The sequence below is a fragment of the Camelina sativa genome, chromosome 20 (assembly GCF_030686135.1).
Source record: "Camelina sativa cultivar CO46 ecotype springtype chromosome 20, ASM3068613v1".
NCBI classification, from domain to species: Eukaryota; Viridiplantae; Streptophyta; class Magnoliopsida; order Brassicales; family Brassicaceae; genus Camelina; species Camelina sativa.
Window position 1 is genome coordinate 3,412,568 of NC_141899.1, and position 21,743 is coordinate 3,434,310.

Here is a 21,743-nt window from a genome sequence, read left to right on the forward strand (position 1 = left end):
GTTAATCATTTTTTATCTTTGTGTATTCTATTTGGTAGGTGAACCTTGGAAGCACATAATATCTAACTTGCTAAGTGATTTTTTTGATTGTGCTAAATGTTTAGCTTAGTCCTAAAGTAAGCTGCGTATATCTTATTAATTTACTCTGCATTCGATTCGAGCATGCATGTCGATATTGTTGTATGGAGTAATGTAAGTTTCATCTCGTTTCCTACATATATAATGCGATGTGGTGCACGATCTGAAAACCCGGAAAAAAGAAAAACTTGTCGAAAGAACTTTAATGTATGGTTTATGTGATTCCGTTCGTCGTGCAAAATTACCCAAACACGACAAAGATGATACACACGATTTTGCTTGTACAAAGAATATATAAGGTTAATGAAAAGAAAGAAAAAGAAAAAAGAAAAGTCGAATCTAAACTATGCACGTCACTAGGAGATAAATGATTGTAACTCGTCTTGTTGCCGACGACAACGTAAAACCTTAAAAACTCATCTTGTTGCCGAAGATAACGCTAAAGAAGATGAATGGGCTTATAATTTAAGGCCCAATGATTTCATTACTTGTACAACTTTATGTTTAGTTAAGGCCCACATATATGGTACTTAAAAGACGGATACAGACAGAGACATCTTTCTCCTCGTTCGGAACAAAATTTTCGATATTTGGACAAGAATCAGAGAAGAAACAGAAGAGGCGTGGCGATTTTTGGAAGACATTTAACAACAATGGGAGAAGCGCCTGCACAGATTCCGACGAGTTTCGGTCACGAGCTTAGGGCTTGTCTTCGATGTCGCCTCGTCAAAACCTACGATCAGGTATGGTTTTTCACCTTCTCACTCTGTTTTGCATGTTCTCTTCTCATGCGGATTATGTTTTGTATGTATGATCTGGTTTTATCCAAACAGTTTAGGGATTCTGGGTGCGAGAATTGTCCTTTCTTCAAAATGGAAGACGATCATGAACGTATCGTCGATGTTACCACCCCTAATTTCAACGGGTACAATTCGAATCCTTGCTTTCATCAATTTGATAGTGCACTCACTTTTCGACTCGTGGTTACATGGATAAACTTGGTGGGACTCTCTGCTTAGGATGTAACTGTAGTCTATACATAATTGATAAAGACTGATGCGTTTTTTTAAGTTTCTAATCTCTTGTTGTTCTTGTAATTGTTATTGGATGAATCGTTCTACATTGTAAAATTACAGTGGAATTGACCTAAAGTTTGCTGCTTTAAGCACAATGAGTTTAAATTTATAGAGATAGTGGTAGTGTTGATTCATGTTTGTTTCGCAGTATAATCTCTATGATGGATCCACGCAGAAGTTGGGCAGCAAGATGGTTAAGAATTGGTATGTTTCAGCTCTGTTTCCTGATTTTACTCAAACTATTGAGTTCTCTTTTCGAGTTTACTTGCTTCTTCTTTCCGTTTACTGCTACGTTAGTCATATCTTTCTCTTTGGGAAGAGCGAATGTGTATGTATAAAATGTGCAGTTTTAAATCTCATTCAGGCTATATAGTTTAAAGATGAATATACCATCAATCTAATTCACCAAACCCTGCTTTCTATTTCAAATGTAACTGTTTTTGTCAACACCCGTTTGAGTGGTAGCTGCATTTCAGATGTCGTCTGTGTGTTTGTGGCTTGATGTTGTATTTTCTAATATTGCCAGCTTTCTTTGAGACAGAAAATAAATGTAACAATTTGCAATTTCTTGTTCTCAGGGAAGTTCGCTCCTGGTTGCTACACTCTTGCTGTCTCAGAGGCACTCCCAGAGGAAATGCAGGTAAACGTATTTACTTCTATGCCAATTCCCTTTAGAAGCCTAAGAAGAGATCTCAACGCTCCACGACATAATAAGCAAATCCTTAGCTCTGGCTTTCAAATAAGAGCATGGATCCTAAAACACACAATCTGGTCTCATACTGACTGTTCATTTTTTTTCACATGTATGTGATGGAAATCTGCTGGCAGTTCATATGCCAAGAAGTGCAGGTACAGTATGTTCCGCCCAAACGCATTTGAATCCTTTTGCATCAAGTGTCTCCATATTGGCATCTCTGCAAGTCGTCGTAAGTTCCAAGAAGACTGAGTCCGATGGAGGCTATGAATTGAAGTAGTTTAGTTATGTACTTTGTTACTGATAAAGAGATTTGATCCTCTCACTGTTAACAATAACTTATCTTGCCAAACTCATTGTGTAGTTCTCCGGAAGATAAGATAAATTACATTATTTTTCAATTATGAAATGGATTCTTTTTTGTCCCCTGTGATATTCAGTTCATTATATGATTTTTATTAACAAAATGAACTACACTACTTTAAAATTGAACACCTAGCAAAAAACAATTTGTGGTACCAATAATGTAAAGACAAAATGTCAACTATGCAGTAAATAGAACACCTAGCAAAAGTGTAGAAGAAATGGCTCCTTCATCATCCCAAGAGGGGAAGCAAAGAGAGACATATATATTGGTTTTAGGAATATGACCATTGAAAGTCCCAAAGAACCAAAAGACAAACTATGGGGAAAAATGTGAAAAACGCTTATATATCTATTTTGTCTTTATATGAAAACAATATAAAGACCCATAAATTCATGGATACAAAACAAACAAATCATACTCAAGAATTGAGAATCACATCTTTCGATCCAAAGGCATATTCTTATGCTTGAGTAATCATGTACATAACTTGCATAATTAAATAGTTACTTAACATCAAGAGTACTTACATATTTAAATTTATAACAAATTTGTTATCAACAACGTCGTAAGCCACCAAAGCGAAGTGCATTGAGTAATGAAGACGTTCAGTAAGGCGTATTAAGTTTAATTTAGTTTTTTTTTTGTTTTGTGTTTTTGGTCAAAGGCAATTTATAAATAGAAAAATACAAACTGGATTTAGAAAAAATCCTTATTAATTTTAAATTCGAGTTCACGTGGCGGTCGCTACCAACTTCGTTACTCCAAAGCCAGAGAGTCATTAACCCAAGTCCAAGCCAAACCAAAAAAACAAGGGTTCTCGCTCCGACACGACAACAGATCCAGATTCTGGAGCCTAGGTAAAGTCTCACTCTTGTTCTCCAAATCTCAGTCACTCTGGTTCCTACAAACCTATGTTTGGTTGAGTGAATCTGTGAAACTTATGTTCCATTGTTTCTTCAGTTCAGTACTTTCTAGTTTGGTATAAATATGGATCTCGGTCTAGATATGACCGGAAATTTCGATTCTTACGCTTGCTTTGTTGTTGAATAGTTTGGTTATGGTGCTGAATTGTTCATTGCAGGGAAACACGAGAAGAGATCTTATAGAGAAAACATGTCGAACATAGACATAGAAGGGATTCTGAAGGAGCTACCTAATGATGGGAGGATCCCAAAGACAAAGATCGTTTGTACTTTAGGACCAGCTTCTCGGACTGTTTCTATGATCGAGAAGCTTTTGAGAGCTGGTATGAATGTGGCTCGCTTCAACTTCTCACATGGTAGCCATGAATACCATCAAGATACACTCGACAACCTCCGTACCGCTATGCAAAATACCGGCATTCTTGCTGCTGTCATGCTTGATACAAAGGTTAATTCAAAACTTATCTTTTGCTTCCTGTTTTGCAAGCGTCTTGTGCTATGGATTCTCTTGTCATAATCTTTCGATCTAGTTTGTACCTAAACATCAACTTGGTTTTTATTTACTTACTTCAGCTCCTCAATGAGGAGAGAGTTCAGTAAATACAACAAGGAAACTTATTCTTGGAATTTAGTAAATGTTAAATGTCTAGTACTGTGTTTGGTTATTATTGTTAGAGATTGTATGTATATTCAAGAATATGGCTAGATTATGGAATTTGTACTATATGAATTCGTCATTTTAGAGACTTTCAGCTTATGATTTCGCTTGTTGATATTGTCAGGGGCCTGAGATTCGTACTGGTTTCTTGAAAGATGGGAACCCTATACAACTTAAGGAAGGTCAAGAGATTACTATCACCACTGATTATGATATTAAAGGAGATGAGTCAACGATATCCATGAGCTATAAAAAGCTGCCTTTGGATGTGAAGCCTGGGAACACCATACTCTGTGCTGATGGAAGCATAAGTCTAGCTGTCTTGTCATGTGACCCCGAGTCTGGAACTGTTAGGTGCCGGTGTGAAAACTCGGCCATGCTTGGTGAGAGAAAGAACGTGAATCTTCCCGGTGTTGTTGTTGATCTTCCTACTTTGACAGATAAGGATATTGAAGATATTCTCGGTTGGGGTGTTCCGAACAGCATCGATATGATTGCTCTTTCTTTTGTCCGTAAAGGTTCGGATCTTGTTAATGTCCGCAAGGTTCTTGGTTCCCATGCTAAAAGCATAATGTTGATGTCCAAGGTATTTAAAAATTTTCACTTATGGCAATGGCATTTCATGTATATATATATAGGCATGAATCTGACTCTTTTCTTTCTTGGGTTTGGATTTTGAAGGTTGAGAACCAGGAAGGAGTGCTAAACTTTGATGAGATATTGCGTGAAACAGATGCGTTCATGGTTGCTCGTGGTGATTTGGGGATGGAGATTCCGATTGAGAAGATCTTCTTGGCTCAAAAGTTGATGATTTACAAGTGTAACCTTGCGGGTAAACCGGTGGTTACAGCCACTCAGATGCTGGAGTCAATGATCAAATCACCTCGGCCAACCCGAGCTGAAGCCACAGATGTTGCAAATGCTGTTCTTGATGGCACGGACTGTGTGATGCTAAGCGGTGAGAGTGCAGCAGGAGCTTATCCGGAAATAGCTGTCAAAGTCATGGCTAAGATCTGCATTGAAGCTGAAAGCTCCCTTGATTACAACACAATCTTTAAAGAGATGATCCGAGCAACTCCGCTTCCAATGAGCCCACTCGAGAGTCTTGCATCATCAGCTGTACGGACTGCTAACAAAGCCAGGGCAAAACTCATCATTGTGTTGACACGTGGAGGTTCAACCGCTAATCTCGTGGCTAAATACAGACCTGCTGTTCCGATTCTGTCAGTGGTTGTCCCGGTTATGACCACTGATTCCTTTGACTGGGCTTGTAGTGACGAGTCACCTGCAAGGCACAGTCTCATATACAGAGGTCTTATCCCTATGTTAGCTGAAGGATCTGCAAAGGCAACCGATAGTGAAGCCACGGAAGTTATCATTGAGGCTGCTCTGAAGTCGGCTACACAGAGAGGACTATGCAACCGTGGTGATGCAATTGTGGCGCTGCACCGTATTGGAGCTGCCTCAGTTATTAAGATCTGTGTGGTGAAGTGAGATATCAAACTTCTTTCAAAATCACAAATCTTGGCGCCTGATGATTGTTGGTAATCGTAACTGAGAATTTGCTTTGTAGCATGAAATAAAATGAAAACAGGTCACAGTAGCTCCTGGATCTCTGTAACCAACTTTTAAGATACACTCTCTCCCTTTTTTCTATGTAGTTTTCCAAGATTACGGATTAAAATCTGCTTCTTATGAGCTCAGTGCTGACCTTTGCATGTATACACTGTTTCTCTTCATAAGCTTTGCTTATAAAAGATTAAGCTTTAAAGGTGTTAAGTAAAAGATACAAACATCGAGAAAGCCATCTATAACGATTGAACAAGATTCAAAGAAAAGTATGTTCCTTTAACGTTTAAAATCATAAATACTATTCTAACTTCTAAATCACCAGATGATCTGCGTGGGAGAGATTCGTGGTGGACTCTGCAGTATAAGAAAAGCCGTAAGAAAGACAAGAACAAAGGTATAGAAGATTAACCACGCCTGATGTTATTGAGATCACCTGTTTCGTGAGGGATGTTCCTTGAAGTTATATGGAATTGAGCTTGATGTTATTTCTTCCTCTGTTATTAATGAATAACGATTAGTGTTATAAGTTTGAACATTCTTCGACAGATTCAATAGGAATAGTTTTTTTCAGGGTTGTGGCTGCTGCTTACTCAATTGTAAAACTAGCGGAATTCATCGTGGTAGCCATAATCATCATCAGTGTCATCTTCGTCGAAAATGGCACTGTAGAAGACATATGGATGCTCAATCATCTCTGCCAAAGTCAAACGTCCATCTTTGTCCGAATCCGCCTAGAAAAGATCAAGAAAAGAGAGATCAATGTAAGATCGAGCAATCTAACAGCTAAAATACACCATTTAGTTTGAAAGCTACGTACCTGAGATATAATATAATCAGCCTGTTGTTTTGCGTAATAACGCTCAGTAGGATGGATTTTACTGATAATGGGAAGTAGTTCAACGTCTGATAAGTACCTGTAGACAAGTGGGAGTAAATGTTAAGGGATGCCTGATATCAATGGCAATGGTAATCATGTCGTGTGAACTCGTAAATTACTAACCCATCATCATTTTTGTCAAGCTGAGAAAACAACTGCTTTGCAGGGCCTTCAGGCAAGTCATGATAAGGATGCGTAGAATTGTGATTATCTTCCTCGTAGTTCCTTACAGTGTCAAAGAGGCCGTGGAAAAACTCTTCAAAACTGATCTTACCATCTTTATCTGAATCTCTTTCTCTGGAAGAGGGAAGGAGAAGAACCCTTTAATAAAGAATAAGCTAAAAGAAGGGTTCCTCAGAAATAATCATACGATCACAGTACATTACCTTACTTCCTCCTTGCATAACCATAGCAGTAAATTAGGGTTCTTGGTGTCAGCAGGATGCAGAAAGCTAAATGAAAACAGCAAGAGCATTGTGAGAACAAAAACAAAAAAAAAGTGATAGTTTTAAGTATTAATCAAAATCTGAAATAGCTAGGTTGCTATAATCTACACTAGAAGAAACGCTTACTCGTTAAACTCTGTTAAGTTCAGCAGTCCATCACCATTTGCATCTGATGCATTAAAATGTTCCTCCTTCCACCAGCCCATGTCATAGCCAAAGGAATTATTATCTGTTTAAAATTCTAACCAAGTCAGCTAGCATACTTAAGAGACAAAAGTGAGATTCTTTACTTCAGCAGCTTAAACCGTTGCAAATTTCAATCAAACAGGTGAAGCGGGTATCGAAAAAACAAGATCTATTAAGACATATGTGTCTGTATGACCATATCAAGTAGCACAAATTAGAGTCAGTGAAACTCAAAGAAGAAACAGGAAAGTGCAGCTCACCTGAATTACGGACCCAAGAAGGTGGTTCATACTCAGAGAATGAAATGAAACCATCCTTGTTTTTGTCATGAACATCCATGTCTCTTTGAGTCCTGTGAACGACTTCCTTGGCAGCAGACTGCATAGTCCATTCAGTCAATTCACTCTCCGTCACAAACCCATCAGCTGGAGAAACATCAATCTTCGGAAACAGCATTATCAACCTGAAAAACACCAATCAATCAAACTCCTTCCTTACAAAAAATTGGATCTTTACTACATTAAGCTGAATTAAATATTTAGTGAAATAAAAATCTAAACTTTCAAAAGTATGCCTTTTTAGTTAGTAATCAAATTCAAAGATTTGGAATTGAAGATATATAAGTATGAGCAAACCTATCAGTGACATTGAACTTGTCCTCATTATTCAAGTAATCCTCAGCATCCATGAAGTCTTCCCACTCAGGCTGTGACTCGTGACCAGGTGCATGTTCATGTTCATGCCCACCACCACCACTGGTTGTTTCTTTTTGAGAATGAGAGACAAGCTCCGGATGAGAATGCTCAATGTACTGCCGCTCCCACTCTTTATCCTCACGACGGCGCTCCATATCAGCGACGAGAGGATCAAACGGAACCGGATCGTGACGAGTAGGTTTGAAATTGAAAGAAGACCGGAGTTTTAAACGGTGATGTTGGTTGTGACCACCATGGTGGTGATCGTAGTCACCCTTCTTCTTCGGGGAATAAGAGATGAGGAAGAGCACAAAGATCCCCACCGTGATGTATAGAATCACCGAAGCTTTACTCATTATCTCAGTGTTACACAAGTAAACAAAAAAGATCTCAGCTTGAAACCCTAATTTTGTCCGCAAAGTTGAGCTTTTTACACTTCGAAAGTGTGTACAAGATAGATCTTCAAAGATGGAGTCTTGCGGATAAATAAATAAATATATACTCCATAAGATTTTGACTCTAGATCTGTTATGAGACCTTTTTAGTCAAATCGTTTGTATTATTTATGAGAGCCCCCCCACATCTTTATAAATAACACAATAACCTCTTTTTCCCATAAACGCAATTTAGAGCTTTGTTACGGTTTATACAATTTTGTAACTGTTAATGTGTATGTCGGCGAATGTAAAGAGATGAAATTGTAGCTTAGCTACCGTTGGACTCACTCCAATCACAAGCTTTATTAGATCATTGGAGTTCGAGTAGATCCTCCACGTGGTCCAATCCATTTACTAACTCCTACGTTTACGGCTCCATCGGATATTATTATACATACATACTTACACACGCAGATGGGTGTGTCGTGTGTTTGTGAATTGGATCTCACGATTTTCTTGTTGATGGAATTTGCTCAGATCCCTCTTTTCTAAATCGTTTACTAATTGGATATATAAGCTGATAGATTAGACACCCTTCGATCACTACGGTTGTTGATTTTGGAAAATGGATAAGTATGATGTTGTCAAGGATCTGGGTTCTGGTAATTTCGGTGTGGCTCGGCTTCTCAAACACAAGGACACCAAAGAGCTCGTTGCCATGAAATACATCGAGAGAGGCCGCAAGGTTTGGTTTTTTTTTCCTAGTCTTTTTGTTATTTGGGTGCTTCAAGTTTTGAATTGGGGTTTAAAAAAGTTTCACTTTTTAGCTCAGTTGATATGATCAGAATCATGATTTGAAGTCTTTTTGCTAGATTTGAAGGAGTTTTCAGGAAAATTTGAGAAATTGGGGTTTTTTTTATAACAACAGACTTAAATGATGATGATGATTAATTTGGGGATTGTTTGGTTTATGCAGATAGATGAGAACGTGGCGAGAGAGATTATCAATCACAGATCACTTAAGCATCCCAATATCATCCGCTTCAAGGAGGCAAGTCTCTGTTTTTCCTTTTTCTTTTTGGTTCTGTGGCCCTGATAAAGAGAGAGTTGTCTTGGGATCTGATTTTGATTTGGTTCCAGGTGATTCTGACACCTACTCATCTTGCTATTGTGATGGAGTATGCTTCTGGAGGAGAGCTCTTTGATCGAATCTGCACTGCTGGTAGATTCAGTGAAGCTGAGGTGCGCTTTTCTCCTTTTAAAGTCTTACACTTTGATCTTTCTTTTTATGTGCTTGTATGAGTTTTTGGTTTGATTTTTTTCTTTTCACTTTTCAGGCTAGGTACTTCTTTCAACAGCTGATTTGTGGCGTAGACTACTGCCATTCCTTGGTATGTATGTATATAGTTCTTCCCATTTTCATTAAGCTGAAAAGGAAAGTTAAGTGCGTAATTAGGCATTTTATGGAGAGCTATTGATGTTTTGCCGCCGCTCAGATTCTTTGTTTGAGATTTGGAATTTTATGCCTCCGTTCTTGTGTAAACTTCCCCCTCTCTTTTGCTTCTGTGCAGCAAATATGCCATAGAGACCTGAAGCTTGAGAACACATTGCTTGATGGGAGCCCTGCTCCGCTTTTGAAAATCTGTGACTTTGGTTACTCTAAGGTCTGCACTCTATTTATTCCCTTCTTCTTTGCGCAGTTTGTCTCAATCCTGATTAGTTTGTTTCAATCAAATGTATTATCTGTTCATTAGTCTTGATATTTATGATCTTGTCCTGTTTTCTATTTTACTTCTACTGTTTAGTCATCTATACTACATTCAAGGCCTAAATCGACTGTGGGAACTCCAGCATACATAGCACCTGAAGTTCTTTCACGGAGAGAATATGATGGCAAGGTACATTGCTCATGCCTTCTTGTACATACTAATTTCCCATTTATGCATGATTGGTTGTCAGAGTAAGCAAATAGTGTCGTCAAGGGAAATGTATGAGGGAAAAAAGTTTAGACTGCTCTACGATTGATGTTTTAGTCGGTCTAATATATACTTTGTACTGGCGTGGTCTGTGTAAACTTTTCAGGTTATTATAGTTCTAAATAGGTTTAAATGGACCAGTTTCCAAGCCTAGGGTCTTAATTCAAAAAAATTGACAGGTGATAATCGATGTGGGTAGGATGTTTATAGGCCAGTCTCTATAATCATAATTGTCATAGAGCATATATATAGACTGGCATTTGCACTCATATGACTGTGTTTTTGTAGCACGCGGATGTGTGGTCATGTGGAGTAACCCTTTACGTCATGTTGGTTGGAGCTTACCCGTTTGAGGACCCTAATGATCCAAAGAACTTCAGGAAAACAATCCAAGTAACTAAGACCATTCTGATTAACTCCTCTTCTTATTGCTCAAGTGTCTCAATAATAGAACCATTTAAAATGATATTCTGCAGCGCATAATGGCTGTACAATACAAGATCCCGGACTATGTTCACATATCTCAGGAATGCAAACACCTTCTCTCTCGCATATTCGTCACTAACTCTGCTAAGGTACCTTAACTATTCCATGTTTCAAGCTATAGATATTGCGAGGAAGATGTTTTTGCAGTTCTGATTGTTGTCAATAATATTCCTGACAGAGAATCACGCTTAAGGAGATCAAGAATCATCCATGGTACTTGAAGAATTTGCCAAAGGAGCTGCTAGAGTCGGCTCAAGCAGCGTATTACAAGAGAGACACGAGCTTCTCTCTTCAAAGCGTAGAGGACATAATGAAGATAGTTGGAGAAGCAAGGAATCCAGCTCCACCTTCTGTCAAAAGCTCGGGCTCAGGAGCTGATGAAGAAGATGAAGAGGAAAAGGATGTTGAAGCTGAAGTGGAAGAAGAAGAAGATGATGAAGAAGACGAGTATGAGAAGCATGTCAAAGAGGCACAGTCTTGTCAAGAGTCTGACAAAGCTTAAGAAGAGATATACTGCTCTGTTTCTCATACTTATTTTCTTCTTTAAGAACACTGTTTGGTGCGTTGGTGACTTGCTTCTGGTAAAAAAAAGACATATTTCTGAAAGCCGAAGGCTGTAAGCTACGTGCAGGTTCACTTTTAGATTTGATGTCGTTGTCGTTTTGTCAATTGTTGTTCGTAAGAAATGAATCATACAAATCGTTTCATTATATTTATTAGTAATTTCAAACCGTATGAATCATACAAAGGTAATACTTTTCCAAATACTACTGCAAACATAGCATGAATTTGTGACTCTAACTGAACTTGTCAAGCCTTTCTCAAACTCTATTTGCTAGCAAGTAGCAACCCAGAACAACGAGAGTACCATGGTGGTGGTAAAACAAAGATGTTATGCCATCGAAATTATCGAACCGCAATCCTCAAAATCTCAACATCAATCAAAGAGATATAAGTGACAACTTTGTAAACTTGTAAATTAGGAAGGTTAGCTTTTATTTGATCAAATTCTGAATCGTTTACATGTGGCAGGTTAATATTGGTCAGGTGACTTTACTTAATTAAATTTGGAAACAATGTCCATGTGGCAGGTTACTATTGGTCAGGTGACTTAGTACTAAATACCTCAATACCTCAAGGTCTATATAAAGAAGCCTTAGCTAGCGCAAAGTTTATTTCTTCTCAAGCAAGAAAGGTTCTTCTTCGTTCTACGCCTCTACTCAGACGTCAGGGCGGTTCTAGCTGCTGTTTCCTTCCCGATTAAGGTGCGGTCGTTCGCCTTCTCCCATGGGGATATATTCATGAATTTATTATGCGTTTATTTTAGTGGATTTGATTGTTAATTTGCGAGCTAGGGCTATTTATAATTTAGGTTAATAATTGTTATTCTAGCGAATCTGATTTGAATGTTTCTTTGTTTTTTTTCTTTTGTTTCTGGTTGTAGACAAAGAAAATAAATATGTCCTCTACGCAGAACGTGAGAACCAAGGTCGCTGATGCGATGTCCATGAGCTCAGGTTCTTGTCGCCCAAAGTGCTGCAATCGTGGGACTCCATTCAGTTTCAGTGATATGCCTCAGCCTCTACCTATCAAGTTCGCATCCCTTCCTCCAGGGATCACTATCACCCGCAAGGAGTTTGATATTTTCAAGCTCACAGCGCAGTTTGTGTCTGTTTATGGCATGTATTTCCGAAGGGCACTGAAGAAGAGAGTTTGTGAGAACCCTCTGTTTGAGTTTCTTAAGCCAACTGATAGCAGGCACGGTGTTTACCTCAAGCTTGCTATCGGGTATTCACATGTGTTGGTGCCTTCCAAAAAGCTGATGACTTATCAAAAGTATATCACAAATTTTGATGATGCTACTGAGGAAGTTCTTGATGCTTTCTTCAAGCTTCTTGATCAATTGCTTGAAAAGAAAGATAAGGAGGACGTAGTGGAGATGGCTATGACTGATTTCCATGCTTTTGAGTATTTTGCTAACGTGGAAAGGACCGTGTTGCTACCACCACCACCTGGACTCGTTCCAAATCTGGTTCTACCACTCACTGATTTGCGATCTCGGCAAAACCATCCAGAAACCACTAGCATCATGGCCAGTAATGTGAATGATGATGATGATGATGATGATGATGATGATGATGATGATGCTCAGGATATCAAACCTGACGCTCTAGCTTCTACGCAGATGAAGACATCTTGGGTCGCTGATGCTTGGTCCAGGAGCTCAGGTCCTTGTCACACATTTTCCCAACCTGACGGTCCAGCACAAAAATGCTGCCATCTCGCGCCTCCTTTCCGTTCCAGTCGTATGCCTCAGCCTCCACCTATCAAGTTCGCATGCCTTCCTCCAGGGATCACTATCACCCGCAAGGAGTTCGATATTTTCAAGCTCACAGCGCAGTTTGTGTCTGTTTATGGCATGTATTTTCGAAGGGCATTGACGAATAGAGTCTGTGATAACCCTCTGTTTGAGTTTTTTAAGCCAACTGACATCAGGCACCGTTGTTTCCTCAAGCTTGTTATCGGGTACTCAAATGTGTTGGTGCCTTCCAAAAAGCTGATGACTTACCAAAAGCATATCACGAATTTTGATGATGCTACTGAGGAAGTTCTTGATGGTTTCTTCAAGCTTCTTGATCAAGTGCCTGAAAAGGAGATGGACGGAGTGGAGATGGCTATGACTGATTTGCGTGCCTTTGAGTATTTTGCTAACGTGGAGAGGACCGTGTTGCCACCACCACCATCTGGACTCGTTCCAAATCTGGTGAAACTGGAAACACTACTACAACTACAACATGTAAAGAAACAGATTCGGGGGATGAAGCCAACTGCAACACCTAATCCAATGCAAGGAATGTCGTCTCCTCCTCCACCACTGTCTCTACCTGAAGAACCAGAGCCAAAGAAGCCTGAGTCAGCACTTGTTCCAGAAGACCAGTTCATTGCTCAGCATCCGGTAATGTTTTCTTCACACTTTTACCTGTCTTTTTGTTTATTTCAACTGGCTTGATTTGACTTGTATCTAACTAGCAGTCATAAGTTTCCAGGGCTCCTCTACAATCAGAGTTTCTGTTCCAAGCATCGGCACTGGACTAGTCATTGAGATCACAGTGCAGTCGTTATTGGAAAAAGTGGCAAGTTTCAAGGAGAAAATAGCTGGGGAGATACACATTCCAGTGAAGAAACAGGAGTTAAGTGGGAAAGCCGGGTTGTTAAGTGACAACAAGTCACTTGCACATTACAACGTGGGAGCAGGAGAAATCCTAACATTGTCTCTGCGAGCATTGATGTAATAGGAAAATACTTTTCCAATCTCTTAAACTCTTTATTCTTTAATACTAATGTTTAAACTTGGTGGTCAAAAACCATATGTAGTGGCTTTTTAAGCTTGTTTTGGATCGCCTACTAGTTTCAGGCCGAAAAATCTATACTAATAAAAGGTTTTAGCCTTACATTATCAAACCGCACTCAAAATCTCAAAATCAATCAAAGGTTTTAGCCTAATTAATTCTATTCTTCTGTAATAAAAAGCTTAGAAATATAGCCAGCTGCGTATATTTTTATTAGTAATTTGCAAAACCGTATTTATTACAGCTGCGTGAAACGATTCGAACCCTAAATAAAAACTAGACCACTCAAACCGTCTATTTCAGTACTTAAGTAGTCGGTCAGAAGCAACAAGCCCTAGGAAAGTCTCTGTCTCAAAATCGTGACTAGTTGAAAAGAATAAACAGAGAGAGAGTCAAGATGGGAGGAGAGAAGAGGAAATCTAGTTTCAAAAACCTAGCTAATGCAAAGAAGAGGAGATCAGGACCTCACTTACCGAACTCAATACTCAAAATCATTGCTAATGAGAAACGTCTTTTGAAATCTAACGATGAGATTGATTCCGATGAGTGCGATTTGTACGAGTACGAAGAAGGTGTGCCTGAAGAGGAATCCCGGAAAAACAACCGTTACGACCCCGTTGACAACTACGACTTCGTCCTTCCCAAAAACTTCAAGGTTTTTTTTTGTTCCCTTAGTTAATATTCCACCGTCGATTGTGTTTCTTATCGCCGTCACTGTAGGACTTTGATTTTAGGTTAAGAGTTGTTTGGATAACACGTAATAATTTAGGTTAAAAGTTGTTTAATTTGGTTAATTGTATTTATTTCAACGAAGGATGAAAACGTGGAGTCAGAAGATGATGATGATGATGATGATGATTATGATGATGATAGACACCCACGGATGTTGGAAGCTGTCACTGGAATGCCAAGTGCAGCCTTTCAAGGTATTGACACTCAAGCATGATACAGAGTCTTGCTTTTATCTTCTATTCATTGCATTTGTAAGCTGTAAAATATAAACTTTTTTTGTTTTTTTTTTCAGGAGAGAGTAAGAGAAAACATGTACTCTTTACTGAACCATATCCAGAGTCTGAATTCAATCCTACCCGTGATGTTCTAGAGGGTAAATCCCTCATCACAATGGAACACCTTTTAGAGCCTCTTCAAGGAAAACCTGGATCTAGCGAACTATGCGAGAGGGTCTCCCGGATGGCAAAAGATAGTCAATCTCTTGTTCATGCTCCTCAGCCAAAGCCAGAGCGAGAAAGACTGGAACGGAGTGTAGTGAAAGGACAAGTTGACAAGGAGTTAAGTAAGTGGGTGCCTCTGGTAAAGAGGGATAGGGAGGCACCAACTGTTTACTTTAACCAAGATATCAATGTTGGATACTCTACGGTTGGTGCAATAGCATCACAATTTCAGCCTAGGAATGAATTTGAGACGAGAATGGCTTCTCTATTAGACGATGATGAGGTTAGGGAGGCTCACAAAGAAGATGGCTCTAGGCTTCTTGAATTGAACGAGGCAAGTTTTGTGATCTCTAGTTCATTCCCTGCTCTGAAGCTTACTTGACTTATAAATTATCTGGCATTCAGAACGTAGCTTATACGAATATCTGATGTAACTGTTTGGATTAAATTTTGATACGTTGCAGGTATCTATGGAAGATCACATCAAGAAACGTGACCACATTGCTAAGATGAGGAGCATGCTCTTCCGTGTTGACCTGAAAAGCAAAAGAATCAAGAAAATTAAGTCTAAAACTTATCATCGCCTTAAAAACAAAGACCTGAATAAATCAGGGGTTGGAGCATTGATGGACCCTGAAATGGCTAAAGAAGAGGCTAAGAAGCAGGAGATTAGACGAGTAGAGGTCAGTCTACAATTTCCTCTTCACTTTCACAGATTCTTTCATCAAGACGTAAACTGTCAAACAAAAAAAAGTGATAATTATTGTCTTGTTTAATTGTTCATATTTATGTGTTATTATATATGCAGGAACGTATGACTTTAAAGCACAAAAACGCAGGAAAATGGGCCAAACGCATGCTAAGGCTTGGACTGAATAGGAAATACGATGGAACTCGGGCAGCTATATCTGAACAACTTCAGATTAATGCTATTTTGTCCAGAAAGATGAACTCCACAAAAGATGAAAGTAGTAGTGATGAGAGCGATGCAGAGTTAAATGATGGTTCAGATGAGGATGCTTCTGAACTGATAGCGAAAGCAAAGGAGAAGATACTTAAAAGTGTGGAAGATGATGAAGCCCCCAATTCTGGTCTTATGTCATTACCTTTCATGGTAAATCTTGAACAAAACACTTATGAATATTTTTTCATTCTGGTTTTTTCGTTCATTCATGTTTTTGGTTTGGTTAGGCTCGGGCTGTGAAAAAGAAAAACCAGGAAGCTAAAGAAGAAGCTAAACGTGCAATTGAGGAGTATGAAGAGTTGGAGAACAATGGTGGTGTAGAAAACTCTAAAAAGTCCACTAATGTTGTTGGTGGTAGAAGAGTATTTGGGGCAAAAGCTCCAAAAGAGTCTAAAAAGGAATCAGACAACTTTTTTGATAACAGTGATAGTAGTGAAAATGATATGGAAGATAATGACTCAGAGGCTGTAAAAGATGATAATGCTTCTTCACTTGCTAGAAACACTGAAACCATTATGGTACCTTTCGATGATTCAGAGAGTGAAGCAGAGGAAATGGTTGATGGGATTTTGACATGTGGTTCAAAGGAAACCTATGAGATTCCTTGTCAAGCAGAGCTTATAAGCCGTGCCTTTGCTTGTGATGACGTTGTTGGTGAGTTTGAGAAAGATAAGCAAGAAGTACTGAATCAAGAAGTTCCTGAACCCGAGAAACCGGTTCTAGTTCCTGGTTGGGGACAATGGACCAATATCCAAAACAAGAGAGGTTTACCTCAAAGGATGGTTAGAGAACACGAAGATGACATGAAAAGGAGAGAGCAAGCTCTCAAATCAAGGAAAGACGCTCGTCTTGGACATGTTATCATATCAGAAAAAGTCGATAAAAAGGTAATTAGTACTGTCTCACTCAATATATGCTTATCCCTTCCTCTGTTGCTTATCATGCTGACATATTATCTAATATATTTGACAGGCTGAGAAACTTCATACAAAGATTCTACCTTTCCCTTACACATCCAAGGAAGTTTTCGAACGTAGTATGCGTATGCCTATAGGACACGAGTTTAACCCCACAACTATTGTTGGAGATCTTAACCGACCTGAGGTAAACTTTTCATTACTTTTTTTTGTTAAAACTCTCATTAGTAGTGTATCCATTTCGCAAATTGCTGCATTTTCTCAAAACCGTCTGTGACGATTAATGTGTGCAGGTTGTGAAGAAAGCTGGGGTGATCATTAAACCTGTCAAGTTTAAGGAAGTAAGATGCGAATGAGACAGTAGATGAAGAACACCCTCGTGGCCATCAGAAACATAAACCCAAAAAGGGTAGTAACAAGTCCAAGTAAAAGACCAAAGATTTTGCATTCTCAAACTTAATTTTTGATCTCAACAGAACACTTTTGCTTTGTTATTTTTTTTTTGTTTTCAAATCTTTTGTTCATCAATCATCTTCCCACCTCCACCAAGGATTAAGATTATGACACAATTTGCTTTGGTTCAACTACCGGTTTAGCCTAATTTGATAACATTACATCCTTTTGGGCTTCTTATCGGGCTTTTTGTATGGGCTAATTAAAACTTCCTAAACCATTAAGCCCTAAAAGACTTCACGTGTTTCTGAGTTTCCCTCGACGAAGGGTAATTTAGTAATGATCAGATTTCAGAAACAACTTACCGTTTTGTTATCAGAGAGAAAACTACATAACGTTTCTGATCTGTTGTGCAAAAACGTCATCGTTTTAGTACCAAGTCTCTCTGCTTCATTTCCTATCTCTTTAAAACCCTTATCGTTGTGTGTGTTTACTGTAAAACCCTCTCGACTCTTTCCTTATCTTCAACTTCAGTTTCTCTCCGGTCACCACCGACGACGGGAACTTGGTAGTTACAATTGCAAGATATGTCCTTGAAGTTCCCTCTCGGTGTACGTTTCATCACTCATTCTCTTCCTTGTACTCGTCTCCCTTCCATGAATTCAGGCGCACTTATCTATTCATTTCGTTCCGTCCCTGTTCTATCCAAAGCCTTTCCCTTTAGGTTAAAGTACATCGGATTAGGTTCCCGGGTCAATTTCTCAACCCGACCAGAGAGATCTCAACCCGAATTCGTTCGGCGGAGTGGACCTGGAGGTGAGATTCGCGCGTCCAAGAGCTTGATTGAGGACGAGGCAGAGCTTAGTGATTGGGTTAGCGATTTGAGGACTAGTTCTTCTTCCCGTGGGAAGTTCACAAGCGACGAAGATAACTCGGGTCCTCCAGAGTTGGTTCGTAGAAACGTAGTAGATAGGGATAACAGTAGTAGGGGTCCAAGGAGGGGAAGGGAAGGTCAATCTGATAGGTTCGGTGGTGCGAGAAGGGGAAAGGAAAGTGAGATGGATAGGTTTGGGGGTTCGGACAGGAGGAGAACCACGTCCGATTCGTTTAGGAATCGAGAAGGTGCGAGGAACGGTCGTATTCAAGGAAAGGGTAGTGAGTCTTCTTTCCGTGGAAGGAATGAGAGAAATGTAGATTCAGGGTTTAGGAGAGAGAGGGGTTTTGAAAACAACAGGGGATTGGGGAAACAGACGAGAGGTTTAAGACAGGAAGAGGAAGATAGTAGTGACGAGGACGAGATGAGGATAGTATCGGGAAGCATTGATGATTTGCTAAGTGAAGATAGTAGTAGTGATGAGGATGATGAAGATGATGAGATTGTTATTAAGAAAGTGGCTTCTCCTAAGGCTGTCCAGACTGATATGCCAAGGAGTGATCATGTAAAGACTTCAGATTCTTACTTGTCTAAGACGAGGTATATTTTCACTTTCAATCTTCATTTCTGTTTTACATGTCAGGAGGTTGCTTCAGAGCTTTTCTTCTGTACGTGACTTACTTTGATCATTTGGTGCTGTTTGATTGAGAATTCTCTTTATGGTAAATGGTTTACAGATTTGATCAGTTCCCTCTGTCTCCTTTATCGCTAAAAGCTATCAAGGATGCGGGATTTGAGACAATGACTGTTGTGCAGGAGGCTACTCTTCCTATCATTCTCCAAGGTGAACTTTTCTTCATGAGCCTTGTTAGAAAATAAACACACCATGGTTTAGAGATGTAGTGACAATTTCTAATTGACGACTTCTCAGAAGCTTTTACAGATCACTTATGCAATAGCCAATAGGTATTTCAGAAAAAAAAAAAAAAAAACTTAGAAACTTGTGTCTTCAGGATTCCTCAAATTTGCCATGATATCCGATTTTGTTGCTTGATTGATTGTTTAAAATTCCTATTTAAATCCTTGGTTTCTTCCGGGCTCTGTTTTCAGGTAAAGATGTCCTAGCCAAGGCCAAAACAGGCACTGGGAAAACCGTTGCATTTTTGGTAAGACATTCTACCCTCTGGGGTCATGGACATAAGTTGGTCAGTTAGGAATTGATCGGCCTTCGATTGGGTTCTGTTCTTACTTCTTATCGTTGATGTTTATTTCTAGCTTCCATCAATTGAAGCAGTTATCAAATCTCCTCCTCCAAGTCGGGATAACAGGCAACCCCCGATTGTTGTGCTTATTGTATGCCCTACTCGGGAACTTGCCAGTCAAGCTGCTGCAGAAGCAAATATCTTGCTGAAATATCACCCATCTATTGGTGTTCAAGTTGTGATTGGAGGCACAAAGCTTCCTACAGAGCAAAGGCGTATGCAAACGAATCCTTGCCAGGTAATAAAAGATCGATCTCTTTTGCCTCTCTATGTGAAGTTAATTCTGAGTAAATCTTGCAATTCCTTTAAGTTGAGCTTCTAAGATGGCGCCAGCTGTATCTATATATTGTTGATTAATCACATATTTTAAAACTCTCAGATACTGGTGGCTACACCCGGAAGGCTGAAAGACCATATTGAGAACACTTCTGGATTTGCAACAAGGTTGATGGGTGTGAAAGTCTTAGTGCTTGATGAAGCTGATCATCTCTTGGACATGGGTTTCCGAAGGGACATTGAGAGGATAATTGCCGCTGTTCCTAAGCAGAGACAAACATTTTTATTTTCTGCCACTGTACCGGAAGAGGTAAGTGTCTTGGGTAGGATTGGCAAGAGACAAACATGTTTTTTGGTACATAGGCTCGCAAGAATTTGGGTTGGAATCTTGAACTGTGTTTTTTGGTGTCAAGGTCCGCCAAATATGCCATGTTGCTCTGAAACGGGATCATGAGTTCATCAACTGTGTACAAGAGGGTACTGGGGAGACGCACCAAAAGGTAAAAGATTTCTTTAGGTTGATTTGAGTGAATGACCTGTTGTATGATTGGATTTATCGGTTTCTTATGTCTGTTATATCTCCCAGGTCACACAAATGTACATGATTGCATCACTGGATAGACATTTCTCTCTTCTATATGTGCTTCTTAAAGAACACATTGCTGATAATGTGGACTATAAGGTAACACTGTTTCTCTATTGCCATTCTGAATCACCAATGTCTGTATCTCTGAACTAACACAACATCCTTGCTGTTGTAGGTTATTATTTTCTGTACAACTGCCATGGTGACAAGATTGGTGGCTGATCTGCTTAGTCAGCTAAGCCTGAACGTCAGAGAGATCCATTCTAGAAAACCGCAGAGTTACAGAACAAGAGTTTCTGATGAGTTCCGCAAGTCCAAGGGTATTATCCTTGTCACATCCGATGTATCTGCTCGTGGCGTTGATTACCCTGATGTGTCATTAGTCGTACAGGTAACAGTTTTCTGACATGGAATTGTTACGCAACTAACAATTTTATCTCTATTTCTTAACTGAAGTTGTTTGCTTTTGCAGATGGGATTGCCATCAGACAGGGAACAGTATATTCATAGACTTGGCAGAACCGGGCGGAAAGGTAAGGAAGGGGAAGGAGTTTTATTATTGGCACCATGGGAAGAGTACTTCATGTCATCTGTTAAAGACTTACCCATCACTAAGTCTACTCTACCGCCACTAGACCCAGAGGCTGTGAAAAGGGTAAGCCTTTTCATATAAATGATGAACTCACATGAATTTTGTGATTCTACTGAACTTGGCAAGCCTTTCTTAACTCATATTTGCTGGCAATCTAGAATGACAAAGGGAACTTGAAACAGAATTTGAATCTCATAACACAAAACTCTTAGAAGTCAAAAGCTAAGATTTTTGAAGAGTGTGACATGAGTTGAGTACTGATGAGTATAAGATTTGTTGAATTCAGGTGCAGAAAGGGCTTAGCCAAGTGGAAATGAAGAACAAGGAGGCGGCGTATCAGGCGTGGTTGGGTTACTACAAATCTCAGAAGATGATTGCAAGAGACACGACCAGACTGGTGGAGTTAGCCAATGAGTTTAGCCGCAGCATGGGACTTGACAGCCCACCAGCTATCGCAAAAAATGTTCTTGGCAAGATGGGTCTCAAAAACGTTCCTGGTCTTAGAACCAAGTAGATTCTTTAAGCTAGTGATTTGCTTTTTTGTCTGAAAACTTTAATGCTTTGTAAGTGTAATCTCTTGTCATTCTTGCTACACTTTTAAGACTTTCTAACTAAAAAAATCCGATAAAAGTTACCTTATGAAAATCTTTTGCTTGTAATGGCTAGTTACCATAGAGTATTCTTTGTTCTTACTTCTTACCATCACACGACTCACATTGTTATCTTTCATAAAATTGGTAACATAAGAGCACTTAAGACATTGTTTTACAATACGAAAATTACAGTTCCAAGCTTTCATGATGAGAAATATAACAAAAAATTTGACCAAGTTTAGGCAAATTGGAAAGTTCTGAAGATCTTGAAAAAATTGAACTAATTTCCTTTAATAAAAGGTGTTTCTGATATAAAAAGACATTTCAAAGCAATGAGAGCAAACTACGTGCCG

The 21,743-nt window shown here is 39.2% G+C and overlaps 7 protein-coding genes across 8 annotated transcripts; 6 read left to right on the plus strand and 1 right to left on the minus strand.

Moving 5' to 3' along the window:
* The first annotated feature begins 633 nt into the window (after nucleotides 1-633).
* On the plus strand, nucleotides 634-2,281 carry LOC104769076 (transcription elongation factor SPT4 homolog 1). Its single transcript, XM_010493199.3, has 5 exons — nucleotides 634-821; nucleotides 912-1,003; nucleotides 1,303-1,358; nucleotides 1,733-1,794; nucleotides 1,983-2,281. The coding sequence occupies exons 1-5, from the start codon at nucleotides 732-734 to the stop codon at nucleotides 2,031-2,033; spliced, it is 351 nt and encodes a 116-aa protein (XP_010491501.1). The 5' UTR covers nucleotides 634-731; the 3' UTR covers nucleotides 2,034-2,281.
* Nucleotides 2,282-2,615: 334 nt separating this feature from the next.
* Nucleotides 2,616-5,480, plus strand: LOC104769077 (pyruvate kinase, cytosolic isozyme). 2 transcript variants are annotated; one of them, XM_010493200.3, is made up of 4 exons: nucleotides 2,616-3,072; nucleotides 3,297-3,586; nucleotides 3,921-4,382; nucleotides 4,478-5,480. In XM_010493200.3, exons 2-4 carry the CDS (start codon nucleotides 3,329-3,331, stop codon nucleotides 5,288-5,290), a joined length of 1,533 nt encoding a protein of 510 aa, XP_010491502.1. In that variant the 5' UTR covers nucleotides 2,616-3,072; nucleotides 3,297-3,328; the 3' UTR covers nucleotides 5,291-5,480. The 2 variants fall into 2 exon arrangements, with proteins under 2 accessions (XP_010491502.1, XP_010491503.1); XM_010493201.3 differs by having other exon boundaries at nucleotides 3,064-3,194.
* Nucleotides 5,468-8,153, minus strand: LOC104769078 (uncharacterized). Its single transcript, XM_010493203.3, has 9 exons — nucleotides 7,513-8,153; nucleotides 7,138-7,340; nucleotides 6,818-6,920; nucleotides 6,632-6,697; nucleotides 6,369-6,542; nucleotides 6,186-6,282; nucleotides 5,959-6,099; nucleotides 5,802-5,862; nucleotides 5,468-5,722 (listed from the first exon to the last, which is right to left on the minus strand). Exons 1-7 carry the CDS (start codon nucleotides 7,926-7,928, stop codon nucleotides 5,971-5,973), a joined length of 1,188 nt encoding a protein of 395 aa, XP_010491505.1. The 5' UTR covers nucleotides 7,929-8,153; the 3' UTR covers nucleotides 5,468-5,722; nucleotides 5,802-5,862; nucleotides 5,959-5,970.
* A 12-nt stretch (nucleotides 8,154-8,165) lies between these two features.
* Nucleotides 8,166-11,121, plus strand: LOC104769079 (serine/threonine-protein kinase SRK2G). Its single transcript, XM_010493204.3, has 9 exons — nucleotides 8,166-8,694; nucleotides 8,926-9,000; nucleotides 9,090-9,191; nucleotides 9,287-9,340; nucleotides 9,521-9,613; nucleotides 9,755-9,847; nucleotides 10,214-10,318; nucleotides 10,402-10,500; nucleotides 10,590-11,121. The coding sequence occupies exons 1-9, from the start codon at nucleotides 8,575-8,577 to the stop codon at nucleotides 10,911-10,913; spliced, it is 1,065 nt and encodes a 354-aa protein (XP_010491506.2). The 5' UTR covers nucleotides 8,166-8,574; the 3' UTR covers nucleotides 10,914-11,121.
* A 456-nt stretch (nucleotides 11,122-11,577) lies between these two features.
* On the plus strand, nucleotides 11,578-13,873 carry LOC104769080 (uncharacterized). The gene is made up of 3 exons (XM_087505707.1): nucleotides 11,578-11,676; nucleotides 11,856-13,367; nucleotides 13,459-13,873. Exons 2-3 carry the CDS (start codon nucleotides 11,871-11,873, stop codon nucleotides 13,702-13,704), a joined length of 1,743 nt encoding a protein of 580 aa, XP_087361833.1. The 5' UTR covers nucleotides 11,578-11,676; nucleotides 11,856-11,870; the 3' UTR covers nucleotides 13,705-13,873.
* A 285-nt stretch (nucleotides 13,874-14,158) lies between these two features.
* On the plus strand, nucleotides 14,159-17,243 carry LOC104709869 (uncharacterized protein C57A7.06-like). Its single transcript, XM_087505703.1, is given in 9 exon segments — nucleotides 14,159-14,416; nucleotides 14,576-14,687; nucleotides 14,786-15,267; nucleotides 15,398-15,616; nucleotides 15,742-16,047; nucleotides 16,125-16,784; nucleotides 16,870-17,001; nucleotides 17,108-17,158; nucleotides 17,160-17,243. Coding segments are annotated over 9 exon segments (2,304 nt in total).
* Nucleotides 17,244-17,654: 411 nt separating this feature from the next.
* LOC104769081 (DEAD-box ATP-dependent RNA helicase 26) lies at nucleotides 17,655-21,442 on the plus strand. Its single transcript, XM_087505704.1, has 10 exons — nucleotides 17,655-18,681; nucleotides 18,819-18,925; nucleotides 19,192-19,247; nucleotides 19,357-19,581; nucleotides 19,723-19,929; nucleotides 20,033-20,119; nucleotides 20,206-20,301; nucleotides 20,381-20,596; nucleotides 20,678-20,860; nucleotides 21,084-21,442. Exons 1-10 carry the CDS (start codon nucleotides 17,795-17,797, stop codon nucleotides 21,309-21,311), a joined length of 2,292 nt encoding a protein of 763 aa, XP_087361830.1. The 5' UTR covers nucleotides 17,655-17,794; the 3' UTR covers nucleotides 21,312-21,442.
* Nucleotides 21,443-21,743: the final 301 nt, after the last annotated feature.